The 26,261-nt window shown below is 37.0% G+C and overlaps 1 protein-coding gene across 3 annotated transcripts in view; it reads left to right on the top strand.

Moving 5' to 3' along the window:
• The first annotated feature begins 3,422 nt into the window (after positions 1–3,422).
• The window catches only part of SEL1L2 (SEL1L2 adaptor subunit of ERAD E3 ligase), a 68,734-nt gene continuing 45,895 nt past the window's right edge, over positions 3,423–26,261 (top strand). For 2 of the 3 annotated variants that reach the window (XM_033095031.1, XM_033095029.1), the window contains exons 1-2: positions 3,423–3,487; positions 11,477–11,639. In XM_033095031.1, coding sequence (XP_032950922.1) covers positions 3,438–3,487; positions 11,477–11,639 — 213 coding nt within the window. In that variant the 5' untranslated portion in view covers positions 3,423–3,437. The remainder of the gene's footprint in view (positions 3,488–11,476; positions 11,640–26,261) is intronic. The other variant, XM_033095030.1, reaches the window with a different exon arrangement.

Raw genomic sequence — 26,261 nt, 5'->3', positions numbered from 1 at the left:
TAGATCTTCCCCAGTGGATACATTCTTAGGAATGTAATGAGAAGCCTTGTCTTCCCTAACTAGACTTATTTGATTCATCCTCCATGGAGTCTGGAGCAGAGAGGTGAAGGTCCTAAAAGGATTGGATTCTAGTCCATCCCCATAATAGCATCTGCCTCTCTACTTCCAGAGATATTTTGATTCCTGACCAACCACATTGATTCTATGAGCCTTCAACATCCTCCAAATAAGTTCCTTTTGCTTAAGTCAACCTGATTTGGTTTCTGTTACTTATAAACAAAGAAGTCTCCTGTACTCCCATCATGCTTATTACATACTGCCTACCACATGGCACTGTAATTTTTGGTAAACATGTTTATTTCCACTGCCAGGCTGAGATAGTGTCTCAATCATCTTTATAAATACGGTATCTAGCACCCTAACAGTAAGTGTTCAATTCATACTAAATGAATAAGCAAATGTGTGCATGACAGAGAACAAGTTGTCTCCAGCTCCCCTCTTTCTCATTATCTGATATAAACAATTGGGTCCCTTTTGTTCCAAAGATTGCTTCTAGTCATTATGAACAAGAGAATTCTGCATGAATGCCACAAAGATTTGGTTAGGGAAATGTACAGTTGAAGGGTCAGCAAGACCCATACATTTACAGTTCTCCCATCATCCCGCAGAGAGGTGAGCTAGATCCAAGGATTTCTGGACACATGGAAGGTCTATCTGTTACACTGCCTACTTAGCCTACAATCATGAGAAAGTAGCATTGTCAGAGGTGGGCTACTTTAGCATCTAGTTGCCTGGGAAAATCAGATGTCTAGCACCTAGAGACCTTGGGGGCCCATGGGAAATTACAGTCCCTCCTACATTTAGAATGTAGCCACTGATAAGCTAGAAAGCTGAGTTTGGGTGCATCCCTTTCTATGGGAAGACAGGGCAGCTTGTTTTCCATGTGATAGCATGGAGTTGGCACCTTTATTAGTTTGCTAGGGCTGCCATAACAAAATACCACAGGCAAGATAATTTGTTTTCTCACAGTTCTAGAGGCTAGAAGTCTATAATCAGCAGGGGTGGTTACATTCAAAGGTTACATTTAGCTTATAAGGTGGCCACCTTCTCACTGTCCTTACATGGGTTTTCTCTGTGTCTGCATGCCCCTGCTCTCTTTTCCTACTCTTATACAGACATCAGTCATATTGGATTCGGGCCTCACCCTCATTACCTCATTTTAACTTAATCATCTATTTAAAGACCTTATTTCCAAATAAAGTTACATTCTAACGTACTGGGGATTGGGACTTCAACACATAAATTTGGGGGGCACAATTCAGCCCATAACAGCATCCAAGTTAGATATGGAGTAATGTTAATAAGATTGTAGAAGTAATAAAACGTCAAGAACTATCTACAACTTAATGTTTCTGACAAACACTGAAATACAAATTCATCGAGTTGAGCAGCTTCAACACTTGCTGTGATTCAACACTTACCAGTTGGCATTCAGAGGTCTCCAGAGTCATGAAGGTCCTTCACATCAAGTTCAGAATAGTCTCAAATCATTTCCTGGCTGTGTGTGCTGCCTCCAATTTGGAAATTGTTAAACCATTAAAAAAAAAAATTACAGTGTTGTCAAGATAAGTTTACCTATAATTGAGTCCTCTTATAGTAAAGAAAGCTTGTATTTAAATATGTTTGGGAATCCCAAAAAAGAATTATAAATAAAACTAAAAGCCACGGATAGAAATCTGTAGTGGTATATCATTTATATATATGCATGCAGAGTCAACCTTTCAAAATGTATTCTTGCTTATTGGAAGCATGTTAATAGGAGCTATTGCTATTCTAAACACAGATTGTAGGTTTTTCCTATTGTTTTTCCTCTTTAATCATAAGTGTAGACAACATGTAACTGAAAGCAGAAATTAGATGCTAAAAGTGTCAGGTATTACTAAACTGATTGGACAACTTGAAGCATTCAAAACAATTGTGAAATAGCTTTTAAGTTTAAAAAAAAAGTTTTAGTTAAAAAAAAGTGAACAACTCTTGATAGCTTATCAAGGAGAAAAACAAGAACTATTTAAATTCTTCGTGATCTTGTTAAAGAGGCATCGAGGAATGCCTCTTCTGTAAAATGGCTTCAGGACTGGTTCACTTAATCAGAGGTTTCACTGAGTGTTGTAATAGACTTCAAGGGTCACTGTGATGTTGTGGAAGGGTGTGTGTGTGTGTGTGTGTGTGTGTGTGTGTGTGTGTGTGTGTCTGCACATGCATTGGGGTGGTGCTAAGGCTGACTCTCCCTCTAACTAGCTTTCCCCAAGTGTAAACTGTTGATAATGTTTTCAAAATTGTGAAGTGTTATAAGTGTTTGCAAATATCATTTATTGTAGGAGGTAAAATTCTGGTTACTTTCCCTAAATCTTATAAAATTTATTTTGAGCCCCCATCCCACAGGCAAGTTATTATTGATACTCCTTCTATGTGTTTTCCCCAAGGTCCTGGGTGTGGCACTCTCACTCTGCCCTGTTTTACTCCTCATGCTCATCCCCAACAGTCATGCTAGAAAGGTCTTGGAAAGAAAGGTTCTAGGGGAGAAGGAGGGAGCCTTGGGCAGAGCGAACTTTCTCCTTTAATCTTAAGTGCACACTAGTCATCTTTGAGATGCTAGTTGCTTATGTCCTCATGTTTTCTTGGAATGTTATGACTCTGAATGTTATGGGCAATGCTCAGATAAGGGAGTCTGAGAGCTGAGAGTCTGATGCCTAAGACCCAGCCACTAGGGTACACCAGGCAGACCAGCTAAGACCTTCTATTCAAGGCCTTGCTTCCCACCCTCTGTTTGCAGGACTTTGCATCCCTATCCCAGACTGCGAACATCTCTTTCCCTCCCACCATCAGAAGCATTTTTCTGTCTCTTCCACCCTCCAAATGCTTTCATAAGAGACTGGAAGAGGGTACTTTTATAAGCAGTTTCTACCTTCTGACCAAGGTTGAGGTGTTATAAACTGAAAGCAACAAAGGAACAAGAAAAACAAACAAAAACTCATAGACATAGACAACAGTTTAGTGGTTACTAGAGGATAAGGGGGCGGGAGGTGGTAGAGGAGGGTAAAAAGGGTCAAATATACGGTGATGGAAGGAGAACTGACTCTGGGTGGTGAGCACATAATGTGATATATAGATGATGTATTATAGAAATGTACACTTGAAAACTATGTAGTTTTCCTAACCATTGTCACTCCAATAAATTTAATTTAAAAAAATTTTTAGAAAACAAGAAACAATGCAGAGGTTAAAAAATAAGGAGAACAAAATTCAAACTAATATGCCGGCACATTATTTTTAAAATATAAAACATAAAAATAATGTTACTTTTCTTTTTTTGTTCATATATAGTGAAAAAGCAAGCAAAGAAAAATTTCACAGATGAAGGAAACCAACTATTTAAAATGGGCATCAAGATTCTCCAGCAGTCTAAAAGACAAAAACAAAAAGCCGAGTAAGTCTTCATCCAGTTACATAAGCCAAGTTATGTTGACAGAAAAAAGAACAATCTAATCTAGCTTGTCATTAAAAGTTTATCGGGATAACAAATAAGCTTATATTCCCATAATTTGTTTTTAATAGAATCAAATAGTGTTTAAAGTATCTTACAAATGATCAGCCTAAACAAGAACTGTACGTGAAATTCTGAAATGCAGAATTAAAGCACTTATCTGAGTATTCATGTAAAAATGTTCTGTTTTTCAGCTTTAGTTTGTAAGCTTTTCCAAATGAAATTAAGTGTATGCCATTTGAATTAGAGTAGTTGCTTTAGAATGCTTTATTCTGCCCAACTGAGCATTTGTATACTGCTTTCTGGTTTTCAAACACTTTCATGTATGTGATCTGATTTTATCCCCAGAATAGCCTTCTTAGTTGAGAAGAGTTTCATTCTTCCCTTTTAAAAAGTTGTGAACAGAGATTCAAGAATGTTAAAGTGAATTGATCACAAATACACAGTTGGGAAGGGACCAAGCTGTTGCTACATGATCTCACTCCATGTCCATTGTTTTTTTCTTTTCACTTGTCTACTTTGTCTAAAGGGGAGTCAGAAATGTCTTCTCCTCTCAGAAGAGGGGCACAATGTGAGGTTACTTCTCAAGTCTCAAGTTAAAACTTTCAGATCAAATCCTAGCTCTACCATTTACTGTTTGTGTGATCCTGGGCAAGTCACTTAACCTTCTTTTGCCCTGAATAATATAGTTAAGCTCTTAGAACAATGCCTGACACATAGTAACCAGGAGATAAGCATATGTTGTTTTTATCTCTATCCCTCTAACTGATAAGTGGAAGGTGTGGGAGAGAAGAAAGCAAGTGTGTCTTGAACCAATAATAGAAAGAATGGGCTCTGACCCCACAACAAGGAGACATCTTTTGTTTTCACACAAATTAGGCATGCAAACCATAGAGGAAGCATCCCAGAGCTGCAATAGCCAGCCTTACACAGGACAACGGCGGAGTCCATTAATTCTCCTTTAAAACTCAAAGTGAGGAGTATAGAGGTATGGGGGCACGCAACTATGAACCTGGTTATAACATCAGTAACTTCCATTTATAAGCACCTATTCTGTGCTAGTTAATGTCCTAGGCATTTATGTGTGTAATATGATTAATATGATTCATTGCTTACAAATATATTGTTAGACATAGACTATTGTCCCCAAATCATAGAGGAGGAAATGGAAAGTCAGAAAGATCCTGTAATTCTTTCAAAGTCAACAAGAAGAAAGGGAGCTCGTCCTCTCATTCATTCATTCATTCATCATTCATTCATTCAGCCTCTTTGTCTGTATGAGAGGAGAATTATTGAACAATTCAGTACTATTAAGTACTGATGTTGATTTTTCTGGTCAAGATAGCAGAGTAGGTAAACACTGTGCTTACCTCCTCTCATAACCACATCATAATTTCAACTAAACTACAGAACAACCATCACTGAGAATCACCTGAAGTCTAGCTGAACCAAAGCCCTAAAACTAAGGACATACAGAAGCTACCTCAAGACTGGTAGCAGGGACAGAGACATGAGAGGTGGAACTGGCTGATCTCACACCCACATGTGACCATTAAAAATCAGGAGGGATGTCTCAACTGTGGAGGATCCCCCACAGAGGAGCAAGGGGTCCCAGCACCACACCAGGCTTCCCAGCCCAGGGTTCCACTGCAAGGGAAAGAAGTCCCCACAACTTCTGGCTGTGAAAAACAGTGGAGACTGTGGCTGAGTGAGATGGAGCCACTCCTTTTAAAGGGCCCACACACAGACTTACTCACAGACAGACTTACTCACTCTGAGCTCCAGCGCTGTGACAACAGCTCAAAAGGCACCAGGGACATATGGGGAGGAACTGCGTTGTCTGGATTCGGGCTGCGGGCTGGAGAAGCAGCTTTCTCCCAGACGGAAGAGCTGGCTGAAGCCATTGTTTTTTCATTGATCCATCCCCCTTCCTGGCATGCAGGTGCAGACAGCCACCATATTTGAGTCTTCATCAACTTGGCCCCACCCTGGAAATTCTGAGACCCCACCCCACCCAATTTTCAGACACACCCAAGTGGCTTCCAGTGGCTTTTCTGTAAAAATTGCCTGCCTTGGATCATGCTGCAGACTTTCCTAAAATCTCACAGAGGTTCACAAAACCAAATAAGCAGCATCTGGCTTCAGCATGGCCTGTACCTTTAGCTGAGCAGCCCTAAGCCCTGCACTAGCAAGAGCCAGCCTTGATTTGCAGCTTGGCCTCTCAAGGCACCTCTAAGTACAGTGTGGGTGGAGACCATGTATGGATTGTTTCGTGGCTCATGCCAGGAGGCCCTGGGCAGGGCACAGGATGCAGCTGAATTTTGCCTACAGCAGGTCCTCTCCCAGGAGGTCCCAGGGCTGGCATACCCAGTGGCCAGCTTTGGACTGAGCTGGAGCATCACCCAGCTGCCTCCAAGGATGACATGCCCAAAGGGCAGACTAAGCAGGCACCAGAGCCCTGCTAAAGTGAATCCTGTTCTATAGGGTGAGCACAACTCAGCTGCACCACAACTCATCCACTGTAGTCATGGCCAGTCCTCACAACCAATCAGCCCAAGGGTCATTCCCTCCCACTGATGTGCAAACAGCAACCAGGGCTCAACCACAACAGGAGGACACACACAACACACACAAGAGACACACCTGGAACACCTGGTTCTAGTGACCAGGGAAATTGTGCCACTGAGCCTTATAGGACACTTACTACATAAGGGCAATCTACTAAGACCAGGAGTCATAGCAACCCTACCTAATATATGGAAACAAACACAGGGAGGAAGCCAAATGGGGAGACAAAGAACAGAACAAAGCTCCGGAAAAAAGAACTAAACAAAATGGAGACAAGCAATGTACCAGACACAGAGTTCAAAACATTGGTTATAAGTATGCTCAATGATCACAAGGAGAACTTCAACAAAGAGACAGGAAACATAAAAATGGAGATAAAAACATAAACAATAACAAGTTAGAAATGAAGAATACAATAATTGAAATGAAGAATACATTAGAGGAAATCAACAGAATAGATGAAGCAAAGGATTGAATCAGTGATTTAGAAGATAAGGTAGCAGAAAACACCCAATCAGAATAGCAAAAAGAAAACAGAATACAAAAAAATGAGGATAATTTAAGGAGCCTCTGGCACAATATCAAGCATACCAACATTCACATTATAGAGGTACCAGAAGAAGAGAGAGAGCAAGAAATTGAAAACCTATTTGAAGTAATAATGACAGAAAACTTCCCTAACCTGGTGAAGGAAATGGATATTCAAGGCCAGGAAGCACAGAGAGTCCCAAACAAGGTGTACCCAAAGAGGCCCACACAAATAACCATCATAATTAAAATGCCAAATGTTAAAGACAAAGAATCTTAAAAGCAGCAAGAGAAAAGCTAGTTAGTTAGTTACCTACAAGGGAGCCCCCATAAGACTGTCAGTTGACTTCTCAACAGAAACTTTGCAGGCCAGAAGGGATTGGCACGAAATATTCAGTGATGAAAGCAAGGACCTACAATAAAGATTACTCAGCAAAATTATCATTTAGAATCAAAGGACAGAGGGCCGGCCCAGTGGCTCAGGCGGTTGGAGCTCTGTGCTCCTAACTTTGAGGGCTGCCGGTTCGATTCCCACGTGGGCCAGTGGACTCTCAACCACAAGGTTGCTGGTTGAACTCGAGTCCCTCAAGGGATGGTGGGCAGTGCCACCTGCAACTAGGATTTAACCCGGCACCTTGAGCTGAGCTGCTACTGAGCTCCTGGATGGCTCAGTTGGTTGGAGCGCGTCCTCTCAACCACAAGGTTGCCTGTTGGAGTTGATCTGGAGCTGAGCTGCACCCTCCACAACTAAGACTGAAAGGACAACAACTTGACTTGGATAAAAGTCTTGGAAGTACATACTGTTTCCCAATAAAGTCCTGTTAAAAATATACGTATATGTATATCCCATCATTATCCTCCCCCCCAAAAAAAGAACAGATAAAGAGCTTGTCAGACAAGAAAAAGCTAAAAGAGTTAATCTCCACCAAACCAGTATTACAAGGAATCTTAGAGGGACTGATTTAAAAAGAAAAAAAAATATGAACAAAATGGTAATAACTACACATCAACAATTACTTTAAGTGTAAATAAATTAAATGCTCCAATCAAAACATATATGGTGGCTGAATGGATAAGAAACAAGACCTATACATATGCTGCCTATAAGAAACTCACTTCAGATAGAAAGACACACAGAGACTGAAAGTAAAGGAATGGAAAAAAAAATTCATGAAAATGGAAATGAAAGAAGAAAAAACTGGAGTAGCAATACTTATAACAGACAAAATATACTTTAAAACAAAGAGTATAACAAGAGACAAAGAAGGACCTAGTAATCCTACTACTGGGTATCTATCTAAAGAAATCCAAAACGTTACTTTGAGAAGATGTGTGCATCCATATGTTCATTGCAGCATTATTTACAATGCCAAGATATGAGTGCAACCTGGTTGACGCTGAGTGGATGAATGGATAAAGAACAGCTGGTACATATATACAGTGGAATATTACCCAGCTATAAAAAAAAATAAAATCTTGCCATCTGCAACAACACGGATGGTCTTAGAGGTTATTGTGCTGAGTGTAGTAAGACAAATATCATATGATTTCACTTAGAAGTGAAATCTAAAGAATGAAATAAACAAACAAAACAGAAACAAACTCATAGGTACAGCGAATATTTTGATAGTTGCCAAATGGGGTTTGCGGGTGGGTGAAAAAGCAGAAGGGATTAAGAAGTACAAATTGGTTGTTACACAGTAGTCATGGGGATGTAGGGTATAATATAGGAATATAGTCAGTAGTACTGTAATAACTATGTATGATATCAGATGGGTACTAGATTTATCAAGGTGGTAGATGGGAGGAGAGTTGGGGGCAGGGTGAAAAAGTGAAGGCATTAAGAAGTACAAATTAATACTTACAAAATAGTCATTGGGATGTAAAATAAAGCGTAGGGAATATAGTCAATAATATGGTAATAGCTGTGTATAGTGCCAGGTGAGGACTAGTCAGAGGGATCACTCCTTAAATTATATAAATGTTTAATTACTATGCTGTACACCTGAAATTAATATAAAATAATAGTGAATGTCAACTGTAATTGAAAATTTAAAATGGGGGAATGTAAGGGGGAATAAGAGATTCAAATGTCCAGGTATAAAACAAATAAGTCTTGGGGATGTAATACATAGCAAAGGGAATATAGTCAATAATATTGTGATAGCATGGTATGGTGTCAGATGGTTGCTGGACTTATCATGGTGATCACTTCTTTAGGTATATAAATGGTGAATAAATATGGTGTATACCTGAAACTAATATAATATTGTATATTAGCTATATTTTAATAAAAATCTTTAAAAATTAAAAAATAAATAAATGAAAAGAAGTACAGATGTTAAGCAAGCATGTCAGGGGAACACAAACTTATCCGAGGAAGTCAAGAAGTCTCAGTGACAGCCAGGGCTAGCTGTCATTAAGAATTACTCCCCATCACGAAAGCAAGTGTGAAGATATGCTGCTGTCCCACACCAAGTTTCTGATGTGTCCTAGAGATCCATTTAGCCTCCCCCTTCCCCAGCACCCACCTTAGTATCCAATACCAGATCCTTTAGAGATAGTCCAGATATCTAACTAAAGTTCTTTTGGGGATCTGCCCCTGCTGCGCAGTTTCTTTTTCTCTTTCCCTCTTGGGGATTACAACCCAGATTTTAATCCTACCTAATTTACCAACAACTTTCTCCAGCCCTGGGTCCTGCTTTTAGTATTCCTTATAGCACCTTGGAGTTTCCTGATGGGTGACCTAGATATCCACCCCTCCCTTTGAATCAAAGATGCACAGAAGGATTGGTTTTGTAATGTCTTTCTGACCCTGGGACGAGGGAATGGGAATACTGCTGGCTCCTGCAGCCCATCTCAGGTTGGTGCCCTTCGAGTCCAAGCATCCAACAGGCAATGGAGCTGCAGCAGCAAAAGCCACGAAACAGAAGAGTTTCAGGGAATCTGTATCCTGATGCCAAGCCTATCCCTGCATGCCATACATTTACATTCATTGACCTTTGAGATCTTCCATCTCATTTTTTGCCTTCTGGTCCTCAGAATTGCAGCTTGCTCTGACTGTAATCAATTTCTGGCTTAACCTCCTGACTTTTTTTATTTAACTGGAGTCTATTCTCTGTTTTGCCCCCCAGGACCCTAATGCCTACCTGCATACCTCTCAGTCCCAGACCTTTTTGACCATTCTATTCTGCTCCAGCTTTTGGCCAAAAGTAGGTTATTTTTATATCAGCCTGGATAAGAGGTACATAAAGCTGAATCTTCTAATCTTTCTGAGTTGATAGCAGTGCTAGATTTGTGTGTTTATTGCTGCATTTGAATTAGGGTCATAGGTAGACGTTAATGCTTTATAATCTTACCGTAAGCAAAAAGGAAGTTATAAAAGTGAAAATCAATCCCAAAAGCACTGTCTGTCTCTGACACAAGTTTTAATATTGCAAGGCTCTCTATCACTACTTGTTATAGAGATCAGGTCCAGGTGACTTCTGCCAGCACAAACAATGCAGTGTAATGCAATCCTATGGCATCTATATTTGTAATCACTAAGCTTTTACACCATTTACCCACTAACTACAGGAGAAAAAATTGCGATGCTATAAAACTTTAGAATCTATGCAACAGTAATAATAATGATAATAATAATAATTATAGCTAAATGTATTGAGTACTTACTCTGTACCATGTACTCTGCCAAGCACCTTACATGGATTATCTCATTGAATCTTCCCAGCAACCCTATGAAGTAGGTGCTATTATTATTCCCATTCCATACATGAGAGAGGGGGGAAGTTAAATAACTTGCCTGAAGCTCTCACACTAATAAGTAGTGAAGCCAGGATTTGAACCCAGGCAGTTAGACTCTGGAGCCCTCATAACCATTACATTCTGTTTGGTTATTGTTTTTCTACACAGTCTGTCTTTGATGTGCTGAAGAATATGCTCTGTTTTAGAAAATTATTTCAGAATATTAAAGGACCGTTTTTCTCATAATAGTAACTTCCTAGATGTGACATTCCAGTTTGGATTATCTTTAATTGATATTGATTATATTGTGATATAATTCAGAGTGGATTTTACAAAATAAATACTCATATAATGAGAGTGGTCATGGAGAGTTCACTATTTTAGGACAAGTGCCTCAATTTTTCACCTCACTTGGTGTATAAGCTTCAAGCCTAATGTATCCTATATGTTTCTACTTTCTAGCAGCTTCACTATTTGTCATATATAGAAGATGTTAAAAAAATGTATGCATTTTTTTTTTCAATCATTGTGGATGGCGCAGCTGACTGGCCCATGTGGGAATCGAACCAGCAACCTTGGTGTTATGAGTACTGCGCTCTAACCAATGAGCAAAACAGCCATCCCATGTATACACATTATAAGAAAGGAAAAAACTATTAAAATTGTAATACTCAATATATACTAATAACAAAAGATGAATACAAGTCACATTTGACTACTACAATTACAAGAAATATTCAAAGTGGTAACCATCAGCATCCAGACACTTCTGATTATGGCGAACTACTGCTTGAGCAACAGTGACCAAAATGTTAACATCTCTTAAAACGTGTATACATTATTTTGGCATTATTTGAAACAATGTACATTTGAAACAATACATTTCAGTACATTTGAAACAATAATCTTAGGCTAATCTAGGGATTTTAAAAATCTACTGGTCTAGAGATGTAATGGACTTCAGCTAAACCGTATTGTTAGGAGCAGTGACAACTGCGTCCTACTTGTTAGAGAGAAGTAATATGTATGAAGGATGGAGCAGAAAATGTAATTTTTGATAATCAAACTTCTAACTTCATATTCTTGAAACAGAGCCTACATACTCTTTGCCAAAGCAGCTGACATGGGGAACTTGAAAGCGATGGAGAAAATGGCTGATGCCTTGCTATTTGGAAATTTTGGCATGCAAAACGTAACAGCAGCTATCCAATTATATGAGTCCTTGGCTAAAGAAGGATCATGTAAAGCCCAAAATGTGAGTTTTAAAAGAAAATTAAATCTTAAATAGCTTCATCTTGAAATAACTAGACAAGTAACATGTGAAAGGAGTTGGGCAATAGTATTCCCACTCTACTGCGTGACCCTAGACCTAGGGAAGGTACTGTAATGCACCGAAATAGTAGTGTCAGGGCAGAGACACAGCAGTAGCCCTGGGCAAATTCTTATGGTTACATGGGTGACTTTCAGGAATGGAACAGAACTGCTCTCTAATCCACATTCCCATCTTCCATGTCCAGGTTTTTTGAGAAAATTTGAGAACTCTGAACCCTTAACTTAAATTTTATATAAAATATATTCATCTATACAAAGAAATACAAAACTAAGTCTATTACCTTAGAATGATGTTTTCCTGGTTTTTACATTTGAAATATTTTATAAGCTAAATATATTTCCTTTACTGCTTTAAGAAATGTGTTTGGTTTTTTCCAAGAATAACAAGTATTTCATAGAAAATCTGGAAAGCAGAGAAAAAGAAAAAGAAAAAAAAGCCCTTCATAAGCCAACTATCCTGACTCAAATGCTGTTAGGATTGCTTTGTATTTTTCCTTGGCTTCTTCCCATCTGCATCTTTCTTTTGGCATCATCCTAATCATAACACAAGTGTATATATCATTTTGTTTCTGGCTACTTTCACTTAATGCTGTGGCAAAAGCATGTGTTCATGTCACTGGTCTTTTTAATGAAAATATTTCTTTCTGATCACAAAAGAAATTCATGCTCATTGCAAAAAAATAATCTGAGAATTCAGAAAGTATGAAGAAGAAAGTAAAAGTTGTCTAAAAGCTTTACTCCCAGAGACTTTTTTTTTAAAACCATTTAGTAAAGTCAGAAGCTAGCTAGGCTTTGGAATTGAAAAGGCTTACGTCCAAATCTACTCTGCCAATTGCTTATTGTATAGCTACTTAACAAAACCCTTTCCCCTTCTTCTGCATGATAATTTTACCTTTTGGTTCACTCGCCAGTTGTTTCCCTGGTAATCTTACAGTAGTAAATGTTAACTGTGTTTCTAGGCAGCATTGCTTATGATCGAAATGACCTGACTGGCAAAATTCCTTTGAACTGGGAGACACTATAATGAAATATAGATACCTGACTGTGGTAGTGATTCTTATGGGGACCCTGAACACTGTATGGAGTTGTTACATGGGGAATGAAACTTTTATATTAAAGTGTCTCCCACACCCACCCAGTGTGGATCTCATTCCCTGAGTCTGAGCCATCATTTGAGGGACCGACAATGATTGCTGCTAGAAGACTGTGCGAACTGCTTCAAGGACTCTCACAGAAAGGAAGGCCTGATGCTATCTTCCAGCAAACTGTGGTTCCTGTGCTATAATCACCTGAATAGACTGGTAGCAAATGTAGCCTATGGGAGTCTTGTGAGTCGGTATGTTGAGTTAAACCAGAAGTTGAACCAGAAGCCCCCTCATGGGTAGGCTAACCTCTCTAATTTTTATCTGTAGAGTTAGGATAATGTTAAAACATTGGATACTGTGTCTGTCTGCTTCACTGCTGTATGTCTAGTATTTAACACAGAGCCTGGGACAAGAGACATAATTAATTAATATATGTCTATATAATATTTAATTATGTATAAACATAATTAATTATATAATAAATAATGATGAATGCATTAATGGAGTTATTGTAAGGATTAAAATAATGTATGAAGGCACTTAATTCCATACCTGGAACTCCGTAATCATTAATTATAAAGAAAGGATATAAATATTATTTCCCCGATTATTCTTCTAGAATTTCTCTCATAACTATGTAGAATTAGTTTTACAAAAATGAGATCATATTCTAATTGCTGTTTCCTAATCTTTTTAATCACTTAACAATATATTATAGATATCTTTCTATGTAAATACATACAGATCAACATCATTTTAAATATCTGTGTATTTTAATTAATTAATTAATTATAATTAAGTTGTTGAATACTATTTTTACCCCATGGAATTTTTTTGCAATTAAATATAAATAATTATATTTACAAATCAGTAAACAGATTTATAAATGTTATCATAAAATATGAATTATTTAATCTTCATTCTCCATATTTGGTCAATCAAAAATGTAAAGTTCCTGTCTGACTTATTTCTGTTAGCATGATAACCTCAAGATCCATCCATGTTGTCATAAAAGTCAAGAACCATGTGACTTCATTGATATGTGGGATATAAAACTGAAAGCAACAAGCGAACGAGACAAATAAAAACTCATAGACACAGACAACAGTTTAGTGATTACCAGAGGGTAAGGAGGGAGGGCAGATGGTAGAAGAGGGTAAAGGGGGTCAAATCTACGGTGATGGAAAGAGAACTGACTCTGGATGGTGAGCATTGTTTGATATATAGATGATGTATTATAGAATTGTATATAATTTTACTAACCAATATCACTTTACTAACCAATATCACCACAATAAATTTAATAAAAATTAAAAGAAAATAAATTGAGAAGAATTGGCCTGATAAATACGTTATCTATCTATCTATCTATCTATCTATCTATCTATCTATCTATACAGATGGTGCCAAAAAAATGTATACACATTTTAAGAAAGGAAAAAACTGTATTAAAATTGTAATGCTCAATATATGCTGATAATAAAAGATGAATACAAGTCATGTGTATACATTTTTTTGCACCCCTGTACATATGTATATAGATAGTTAGATAGATTTCCAAGACAGACCAAATATTACCATCATATCCATCACTAAGAATGATGTCACCTAATTCCTTTCCAAACTAGTGAACATGTACTTTATTTGTCAGTGGGTGTGTTAATTAATTAAGTCAACAACTGTTTCTTAGACACTTACTATTCGCTATTCCACATACTCTAGTTTGTATTGTTCTGTTGCATGGTCACATACTGCCCTCTAATCACAGTTAATTGGCCATCAGTTGCTTGCCATTGGTTTTAAGAAGAATCAGGTTGTAAAATAATTGGCTGAGTGCTAACTCAATGTCAGAAAAAACAACTCTAAATGTATGACCACTGGCCATGTGTTATCATAGCCATCTTTGTAGAAAAGAGTAGATATTTGGGGGACAATATTCTCACAAAATGTACAATTATAGACTTTAGGCATGGTGTAGTAGCAGAGCAGGGGTGCCAGAATCAGAAAGTTCAACAGTATGTGGATCCAGATTCTACATCTTAATGATCTTCCATCTTTTGTTCATTCTGTCAGTAACACTGAAGAAGTTATTTCTCTAAATCTCAGTTTTTCCAAACCTAAAAACGGGATTGATAATAAAGTCCACACTGTTTCATAAGGTTGTTGCAAAAACCAAATAATATCTGCAAGATCCCTTAGCCAATATTAAAAGACGTTAATGAATAACATCATGCAACAATTTTAGCCCCAACAGTTTTGTCTTTGGAGTCATTTAGTCCTGGCTTTATAGCTCTGCTCCAATACTGGCCCTTGTGGCCTACCCTCTCTGAGTCTCAATTTCTTCATCAATAAAATGGGGATAATATCTGTTTAGTGTATGTGTGTGTTTGTATCAGGAGGACAAGAGGACAGAATGTGCGTGAAGACGAACTTATCACCTGAAAGGCTGACATTGACCTGATATACAAAATGCAACCACACTGTTTATTGAAATGCTACAATACTGGTTGGCAAAGTCTCTGTCCCAAGCTTCTCTGATGTTCTTCCTGACATCCTGGACACCCTGTTCCTCACTCAGACTTCCCCTCTTCCCCTGAATTCTTCATGATCTAGTGATCAAACTGTTAACCTCTGAATGAGCAGGGAGCTTACAGGACCTTATACAGTGCTACAGCTGGATTCTATTCTGAAATTTAGGCTATCATCCCAGTCATCACCATTGGAAAATGTTTCCAATACCAAGTCTTCTTGTCATTGATTTATCTCCTTATACAAAGCACAACTAGTTAGAGATTCTATGCTACAAACAATGCTTAGTTTGATGGCTGGTTGCTGGGACCAGGCTGGCCACATGCCATATGATCACAGCTCTCTAATAGGGCTGGCCAGGTTGTTTGTGCGTGTCTGGTACAGGAATACTGCCTACACTCATAGGAAATATTACTGGGAACTGTGAGGACAACATAGCAACAGAAATCTGGCTAAAGAAGCTGGAACTATGTAGTGAAAATGATAATGAAAGAGAATGCGAGGAATAGAGATAGACATAGACAGAGAGATAGACATAGAGATAGAGAGAGGAGGCAGGTAGAGATAGAAAGAGCGAATGACAAGAATGAAGACATGTACCTCTGGGGGGAAAAAGGAAGAACAATCAGAAATACTGAAATGTAATAGATGGAAGAAGCCTGGATTGCGGGAGATCTAGGAGAGATCTGAATTTAAAAAGAAAAACAAAAAAAATATGAATTCATATTATAAGGTGGCATTGAGGGGGTGGGGGGAATGCAGTTTCAGGCTATGTATAAAGAGAAGTTGGATGGAGGAAAACAAGCATCATTATTTCTTCTCATGAATCTTAAATGTTTCATCTCACAAAATTCCAAATCAACTGAAGGAAATCTCAATAAGGCCAACAAAAGTTTTTAAAATTATGAACAGAGTTCATTTAATTGATTTTCAAAGCATCTGTACTTTCCGACAGTTTGGGGAATATAATCAATAATGTTGTAAAGATTTTGTAGGGTGTCACATGGGCACTTATCTTATTAGGGAGACCACTTCATGGATGGTGTAGATGCCTGGCCACTGTGCTGTAGACCTGAAGCTGAAGCTGAATAATATTGTATGCCAAATATAATTTAATATAGTCACAGGGTATGGAGTTCAGCACAGAGAATAGAGTCAATGGAATTATAATAGATACGTATGATGTCAGGAGGACAGCAGATTGGGGGAGGGGAGTTGTCACTTTGTGAGGGGTGAAATGTCTGGCTACTGCATTGTTTTGCGCACCTGAAACTAATTAAAAAAAGGGGGGGGGAGAGAGAGAGAGAGAGAGAGAGAGAAGAATCTGTACTTTCCAAATAAGGAAAACTATTAATTGATGGAGTAGTCTTCATGAAAATAGTGGAAACTGAAGAAATAGCAAACAAAACTGAGTCATAGCCTCTAGGATATCCTATGAGATATTGTACTATACCAGCCAGAGGTAGATAAATTATTATTTTTTATTTCTCTGATTCTCATTCAGCAAGCAACCACTCAAAATTAGAAACACTCACTCTTTCTTGATATTGATGAACTGTTTCAGTAGGAAATTTGTCATTTTGCCAAACAAGAAGGTAGCATTAAGACTCATGTGCTTTAAGATTCAAGAAACGAATCATCTACATCGTATAACCTTAAAACTTAGGTTAATTTTGGTAATCTCTAAATAGTAGTATTATTTGTAGCTATTTTCCTTTTAAAGTTACTTTTTGGTTATTTTTTTCTCTAAATTTTTTTTCATGGGTATACATTACTTAGATATCAGAAAAAATTAACTTAGATGCATATACTCCCTTGGTGACAAAATTTAAAACAGTTTTACTGTGGATTATAAGAAAATCCATTCTATTATCCAAAAATAACTATAATTGATATATAAAAGAGAAGGATTTTACCATGCTTTGTGATTCTAGAATAATTCTATCACAACGGCAGATTCCATATAGTCTTCATTTATTTCAGACTTGAATTATGGAAGTGTTTCATACAGGGACTATTGATATTAGCACTGTACTACTACTGAAAAATTTTTTTATATCAACCTAATAATCACTGTGATAATTCTAGGATTACCTATGTAAAGCATTTCATCCTGACATTAATGCTCTTTTTGTGTTAAGGATGCTGACAGGATCTGAGTTGCTGATTAGAATTGATTCACACTTTTGCTTGGTATGCAACTTGAGCTGAAAGTAAAGATTTTAGATGCTTTCAAGCCTGTACAACAATTAACGGAAACTCACTGAATCTTTTTTTCTTTTAATAATAATTTCTTATATAACAAGTGAAAGGAGGACTATTTAATTTTTAAATTGTTATTATGAAACCTGAGTAATTTGCTTTGAAATATAATAAAGTATCCTCAACATTTAACTCTTTCCATTCAAATTCCAGCTACTAGATTAGAACAGTTCCTTAGAAACCACAGCACAATGGTTGAGTTCAGAATCGTCTTATAAACAAATGTAATTTGCAGAGCTTGACCTTTACAAACCACTGCAAGTGTCATTGATGTCATCACTATTATGTAGCTACTCTTTCAATTTGCAGCATTTTTTTCTCGATTAAGATTTAATCATTCTATCTCATTTTATCTCAGCCCTCATCTCAGAAAAAGATCAAATGCCAAAAACTGATTATTGTACAGTCGTTAGGTGATTACGCCCAAGTGTAGTGGAATAAGACAGGACTGACCATAATCAGGATATTTACTACAGGAGAGCCCATAACATCTTTTGTCTTCCTCTAGTGCCTGTCATGCTTTAAGTGTTTAATTTTGAAAATTAAAAATAAATAAAGTTGAACCTTCCAGAGAATTAACTCAAAATCACCCCTTGTTGTTTCTCTGCTAAAGAGAAAGGGAATGTGCCATAAGGGATGATTCTTGAAAGCTGGTAACATCATGGCTTTAGTTCTTACTTTCTAGAATGAGCTTTCTGCAAAGGAAAGCTCTTCTCCCAGTCACAGGATGAAAATTTAACTCCCACACAATTCACTTCACAACTTCATGACCTCACAAATTTCTCCAGGAAGATCAGGCCAAAAAGTATGGTACTTTCTGCACAAAATGATACACCATTGGTAAAAGCATCTTAAAATACAAGCATTCCAAACAACTGAACCATCCGGGAGCTCAGCGGCAGCTCAGCTCAAGGTGCCATGTTCAATCTTAGTTGCAGGCGGCGCTGCCCACCATCCCTTTGCAGGACTTGAGGAATTGAACTGGCAACCTTGTTGTTGAGAGCCCGTGCTCCAACCAACTGAGCCATCTGGGAGGCAGCTCGGCTCAAGGTGCCGTGTTCAATCTTAGTTGCAGGGGGTGGAGCCCACCATCCCTTTCGGGACTCGAGGAGTTGAACCGGCAACCTTGTGATTGCGAGCCCACTGACCCATGTGGGAATCGAACTGGCAGCCTTCGGAATTAGGAGCATGGAGCTCTAACCACCTGAGCTACTGGGCTGGCCCCAAAATAAATTTTCAAAAATAAAATAAAAGGCAGAGAGTGTTGCAAGAAGGAATTGATTTGTTGAGCGCTAAATTACTACACATTTCAAGGCAAGTAAGTTCTAAGGCAGCAACTACCATATAGAGATTAATTTTGGTTCACTATATATCTATTAACTTAATGAATTTCCCATCATCAGAGATGTCCACTTGTACTGCTTAGGAGTCTCTGAGTTTCAGGTAGAGGAAATACAACCTAATTGGCTTAAGCAAAAGTGGGATTTATTGTCTCATGTAACTGTAAAGTCCAAGTTGTAGCTGCCTTTAAACAATCTGGATCAAGAGAGTAGATCAGGATGTACTTTCTTGGTCTCTTCACTTTGCTTTTTTCTCTAATGGTTTTATTTTGAGCAGGCTGACCCCATATGGAGGCAAAGATGGCCACCAACAACCCTAAGTTTCATTATACCTTATATCTGGAAGTCACTGTGAAAGAAGTCAGCTTCTTTCTACTGCTTTCAACAAAAGAACTAGGTTACATCACAACCCCACCTTGAATCAATCATTACATCTAAGAGAAAAATAATCTGATTGGTTGAGCCTATGTAATATGATCCTACCAGATTCTGAAAGGGTTGAGGAGCCCTATTAAACCAAATTAACTAAGAGTGGAAGAAATATAGTTTCACAAAGAGAATCCAGGCAGACAAAAAAGTATTCACTGTCTATATGTACAAGCAAAATTGAGACTTTATATGGAAAATCATCCTAAACGAAATTAAAATGCTAAAAATTTGCAAAATTATTTTCAAAAAATAATCACACAAAGAAAAATTTTAATTTATTTTTAAAAATAGAAATGATATTACATTCTTTGACTATAAGCAATAAAAATTAATGACAAAAAGATAGCTTAAAATTTAGCTCTTTATAAAACTTCAAGCATCTCCTAATTTTTAGCCAAGTGCAAAGACAAAATAGAAACAAATAACATATGAAGAGCTCAGCAATGATGATAACACTACATATAAAAGTTACGGAATATGTTTAAAACCAAATGCAGAGGAAAATGAACAGCATTAAAAGTTTTAATAAACAAGAAACGTAAGCATGTATTTTAAAAGCATAGAGAAAAAACAGAAAAATGAAATAAAAGTAGAAAAGGGAAAAGTATATATATTCTTCTTTGGTTCTATACCAAAACTCAACAGTGATAACTTTTGAAAGCTTAGCTACAATGTGGAATATGAAGTCAGATTAATGAATTTTTTTCCTATTCTCTTACAGTAATACCAACTAGTCTATCTTGCATTTTTAATGAAACTGTTTTTACCTATACATCATTTTATCACATCATGCACTGATCATTTAGAATATATTAGTTCACTGAGTTATGTAAATCTTCCAAATTTGACATATTTCATTATACAATATAAAAAAATAATCACATTTGCTAATATCACCATTAATTTCATCAAAGTCTTTAAGTTAATGGAGTTCAAGTTCATGGTAGTAGATGTAAGTTTTCCAAAATTCTAATTTTTTTCTTAAAATCTTGAATCTATTATTGACAACAAGTGCTGTCAATTGTTTTTGTTGAAGTGACAGTTTGCTCTGTTCATTTGCAAGAAAATGTCTGCCAATCTAAGTGAACATAGTCTGGCCATTGTTCCTTCAAGTAAAGATGATGTTTCATGATAAAAATGGCTAGTTCAGCTTGCAACTCAAACTAGTATTTCAGACATTTCAAGCATTTCCTTGAAACACCCAACATATTTGACTGTCAGAAGTGCGTTAAGCCTACTTTCTATCTTCTCATATAGACTACTAAAAAGACATGTTTTCACAAACACTATTATAACTAATAAATGAATTCAGTAAAGTAGCAGAATACAAAATTAATACTCAGAAACAAGTTGCATTTTTATACACAAATAAACTATCAGAAAGAGAAATTAAGAAAACAATCCCATTCACAATTGCATCAAAACAACAACAACAAAAAAACAACCTAGGAATAAATTTAACCAGGGAGGTAAAAGACCTGTACTCAAAAAATTATGAGACATTGAGGAAAGAAATCGAACAAGAAAATAAATGGAAGGTTATACCATGATCATAGCTAGATAGAATTAACCTTATTAAAATGTCCATACTACCCAAAGCAATCTACAAATTCAATGCAATCCCTATCAAATGGCATTTTTCACAGAACTAGAACAAATAATCCTAAAATTTATATGGAACCACAAAAGAGCCTGAATAGTCAAGGCAATGTTAAGAAAAAAGAACAAAGTTGTAGGTATCATGCTACCTGATATCAAACTATTATACAAGGCTACAGTAATCAAAACATCATGGTACTGGCATAAAAACAGATACATACGTGGCCTGACAATTAAGTTTGTGAGCTTGCTACCATGCGCTTACAATGGCCGCACTGGACAAACAGCTTGGTAAAGTTTCATTATCTTGGTATATCAGTGTCTCACAGCTGTATATTTAGTGTCTTGCTGACTCTGTTCATTATTGTTGTTGCGTGTTTTGTGTGCCATTGTGAGAATGTCTGAGCTTAAATGAGAGCAGCAAACATTAAATTTCTTGTTAAACTTGGCAAGAGAGGAAGTGAAATCAGAGACATATTAGTCCAAGTTTATGGGAATAATGCCATAAAGAAAACGGCAGTGTACAAATGGATTAAACTTTTTTCTGAAGAGAGAGAATGCGTCAGGGCTGCCAGTAACAAGAACTGACAAATACATTGCAAAAATTCATCGAATTGTGAGTCAAAATTGTTCAGCTGACTGTGAGAAGCATAGCAGACCAAGTAAACGTCGATAGAGAAACAGTTAAGAAAATCTTAACTGAAAATCTTGGCATGGGAAAGTTGTGTGCAAAAACGGTCCCGAAAGAGCTCACCAATGAACAAAAGCAAAGGAGAGTTGAAGTTTGCCAAGACGTTTTGGAGAGGCAAGATGATGTTTTAGGCCATGTTATCACTGTCAGTGATGAAACATGGGTGTACCAATATGACCCTGAAAAAAAGCATCAAAGTGCACAATGGAAGTCAGCCAATTCTCCACGAGCAAAAAAGTTCTGTCAGTCTAAATCAAGAGTCAAAACAATGTTGCTAACCTATTTTGATATCAGAGGGATTATTCATTAGGAATTTGTACCAACTGGACAAACAGTTAACCAAGTTTACTATTTGGAAGTGCTGAATAGGCTAAGTGAAAAAGTTAGACAAAAACGACCTGAACTTTTCACCAACAATTCATGGCCTCTTGCATCACAACAATGCACCAGCTCACTTAGCACTGTCTGTGAGGGAGTTTTTAGCCAGTAAACAAATAACTGTATTGGAACACTTTCCCTACTCCCCTGATCTGGCCCCAATGACTTCGTTCTTTATCTGAAAATAAAGGAAATATTGAAAGGGAGACATTTTGATGACATTAAGGACACCAAGGGTAATACAACAACAGCTGTGATGGCCATTCCAGAAAAAGAGTTCCAAAATTGCTTTGAAGGGTGGACTAGGCACTAGCATTGGTGCATTTCCCAAGGGGAGTACTTGGGAGGTGACTGCAGTGATATTCAGCAATGAGGTATGCAGCACTTTTTTTAGGATGAGTTTGCAAACTTAATTGTCAGGCCTCATAGATCAAGGGAAGAGAATGAAGAGAACAGAAATAAACCCACACCAATATAGTCAATCTATGACAGGAAGCAAGAATATATAATGGAGTAAATACAGTCTCTTCAATAAATGATGTTGGAAAATCTGGACAGTCACATGCAAAAAAATTAAAGTACACCACTTTCTTAAAACATACACAAAAATAAACTCAAAATGATTAAAGACTTGAATGTAAGACTTGAAATCATGAAACTGCTAGAAGAAAACATAGGAAGTAAACTCTCTGACATTGTTCTTAGTAATATTTTTTTTCTGATCTATCTCCTGATTTAAGGGAAACAAAAGAAACAAATAAATAAATGGGACTACATAAAACTAAAAAGTTTTTGCCCAGTAAGGGAAACCATCAACAAAAGAAAAGACAACTGACTAAATGGGAGAAGATATTTGCCAATGATACATCAGATAAGGGATTAATATCCAAAATATAAACGAATTCACACATTTTAACATTAAAAAATTCCAATTAAAATGTGAGCAGAGGACTTGTAGAGACATTTCTCCAAAGAGAACATCCAGATGGCCAATAAACATATGAAAAGATTCTCAATGACACTAACCATCAGAGAAATGCAAATTAAAATCACAATGAGATATCACCTCACACCTGTCAGAAGGGCTATCATAAATCAACAACCAACAAGTGTTGGTGAGGACGTGGAGAAAAGGGAACCCTTGTGCATTGTTGATGATATTGTAATTTGGTTCAGCTACTATGAAAACAGTATGGAGGTTCCTCAAAACATTAAAAATAGAACTACCATATAACCCAGCAATTCCAATCTGGGTATTTATCAGAAGAAATCCAAAATGCTAATTTGTAAAGATATATGCACACCTATGTTCATTGCAGCATTATTTACAATAGCCAAGATAACGGAAGCAACCAAAGTGTCAATTTTTTTCCTTTCAGTTAAAGTTTATTGGGGTAACAATTGTTAGTAAAGTTACATAAGATCTCAGGTGTACAATTCTGTATTACACCATCTATAAATCCCATTGTGTGTTCACCACCCAGAGTCAGTTCTCCTTCCACCACCATATATTTGATCCCCTTTACCCTCATCTACTATCCCCCTCTCTCCTTACCCTCTGGTAACCACTAAACTATTGTCTGTGTCTATGAGTTTTGTTTCTCATTTGTTGTCTTGTTCTTTTGTTGTTTTTGGTTTATATACCACATGTCAGTGAAATCATATGGTTCTCTGCTTTCTCTGTCTGACTTATTTCGCTTAACATTATAATCTCAAGATCCATCCATGTTGTCACAAATGGTCCTATTTCATCCTTTCTTACTGCCAAATAGTTTCATTGTGTATGTATACCACAACTTCTTTATCCATTCATCTGTCAAACGACATTTTGGTTGTTTCCATGTCTTGGCCACCGTAAATAAAGCTGCAATGAACATTGGAGCACACGTACCTTTATGGATAAATGTTTTCAGATTTTTTTTGGTAGATAACTAGGAGAGGGATTGCTGGGTCATATGGTAATTATATTCATAATTTTTTGAGGAACCTCCATAGCGGCTTCCATAGCAGCCTTCCATAGCGGGTGCACCAGTCTGCATTCCCACCAACAGTGTATGAGGGTTCCTTTTTCTCCACAGCCTCTCCAACACTTGTTACTATTTGTCTTGTTGAAAATAGCCATTCTAACTGGGATGAGGTGATATCTCACTGTGGTTTTTATTTGCATTTCTCTGATGATTAGTGATGTCGAGCATTTTCTCATATGTCTATTGGCCATTTGTATGTCCTCTTTGGAGAAATGTCTCTTCAGGTCCTCTGCCCATTTTTCAATTGGGTTGCTTGTTTTATTGTTGTTGAGTTGCATGAGTTCCTTGTATATTTTGGATATTAGCCCCTTATCGGAGGCACTGTTTGCAAAAATCTTTTCCCATTCAGTTGGTTGCCTATTTATTTTGTCGATGGTTTCTTTTGCTGCGCAGAAGCTTTTAAGTTGATATAATTCCATTCATTATTTTAGCTTTTACTTCCCTTGCCTTTGGAGTCAAATTCATAAAATGCTCTTTGAACCCAAGGTCCATAAGTTTAGTACCTATGTTTTCTTCTATGAAGTTTATTGTTTCAGGTCTTATGCTTATGCTTAAGTCTTTGATCCATTTTGAATTAATTTTGGTACATGGTGACAGATAACAGTCCAGTTTCATTCTTTTGCACATGGCTTTCCAATTCTCCCAGCACCATTTATTGAAGAGGCTGTCTTTTCTCCATTGTATGTTTTTTGCTTCTTTGTCAAAAATTATCTCTCCATATTTATGTGGTTTTATTTCTGAGTTCTCAATTCTATTCCACTGGTCTATGTGTCTGTTTTTCTGCCAATACCATGTTGTTTTGATTATTGTTGTCCTGTAGTATAAGCTAAAGTCAGGGAGTGTGATTCCTCAAGCATTGTTGTTTTTTCTGAAGATTGCTTTGGCTATTCGGGGTCTTTTGTAGTTCCAAACAAATCTGATGATTTTTTGTTCTATTTCTTTAAAAAATGCCATTGGGATTTTGATGGGGATTGCATTAAATCTGTATATTGCTTTGGGTAATATGGCCATTTTAACTATGTTGATTCTTCCAATCCATGAGCATGGAATGTCTTTCCATTTCTTTGTGTCTTCTTCAATTTCGTTTAAAAATATCTTGTAGTTTTCACCATATAGGTCTTTCACAACCATAGTTAAGTTTATTCCTATGTATTTTATTCTTTTTGCTGCAATTGCAAAAGGTATTGTTTTTTTCATTTCTTTTTCTGAGATTTCATTGTTAGTATATAGGAATGCGATGGACTTTTGTACTTTGATTTTGTAGCCGCCAACTTTACTGTATTCGTTGATTGTTTCTAACAGCTTTTTGGTGGAGTGTTTAGGGTTTTCTATATATAGCATCATGTCATCTGCAAAGAGTGACAAGTTAACTTCTTCATTCTCAATTTGGATGCCTTTTATTTCTTTCTCTTGCCTGATTGCTCTAGCGAGGACTTCCAACACTATGTTGAAAAGCAGAGGTGATAGGGGACAGCCCTGTCGTGTTCCTGAACGTAGAACAAAAGGCTTCAGTTTTTCACTGTTACTTAATGAGATTAGCTGAGGGTTAGTCATATATGGCCTTTATTATGTTAAGGTATTTTCCTTCTATTCCTATTTTATTAAGTGTTTTAATCATAAATGGATGTTGTATCTTGTCAAATGCTTTTTCTGCATCAATTGATAAAATCATATGATTTTTGTCCTTTATTTTGTTTATGTGATGCATCACATAGATGGATTTGCATATTTTGAACCATCTTTGTGCCCCTGGGATGAACCCCACTTGGTCGTGATGAATAATCTTTTTAATGTATTGTTGCATTCGATTTGCTAGAATTTTGTTTAGGATTTTTGCATATGTATTCATCAGAGATATTGATCTGTAGTTCTCTTTTTTTGGGTAGTCCTTACCAAGTTTTGGTATCAGGGTAATGTTGGCTTCATAAAATGAGTTAGGAAGTACTGTCTCTTCTTCAATTTTTTGGAAGAGTTTGAGCAGGATTGGTATTAGATCCTCTTTGAAGGTTTGTTAGAATTCACTAATGAACCCATCTGGTCCCGGACTTTTGCTTTTTGGAAGGTTTTGGATGACTGATTCAACTTCCTTACTGGTGATAGGTCTGTTTAGATTTTCCAGTTCTTCATGGTTCAGTCCAAGAAGGCTATATGTTTCTGGGAACTTGTCCATTTCTTCTAGGTTATTGAATTTGGTGGCATATAGTC

This window comes from Rhinolophus ferrumequinum, chromosome 23, assembly GCF_004115265.2.
Source record: "Rhinolophus ferrumequinum isolate MPI-CBG mRhiFer1 chromosome 23, mRhiFer1_v1.p, whole genome shotgun sequence".
NCBI lineage: Eukaryota > Metazoa > Chordata > Mammalia > Chiroptera > Rhinolophidae > Rhinolophus > Rhinolophus ferrumequinum.
Note: the sequence above shows the minus strand (reverse complement) of the source record. Positions and strands in the feature narration are given on the sequence as shown.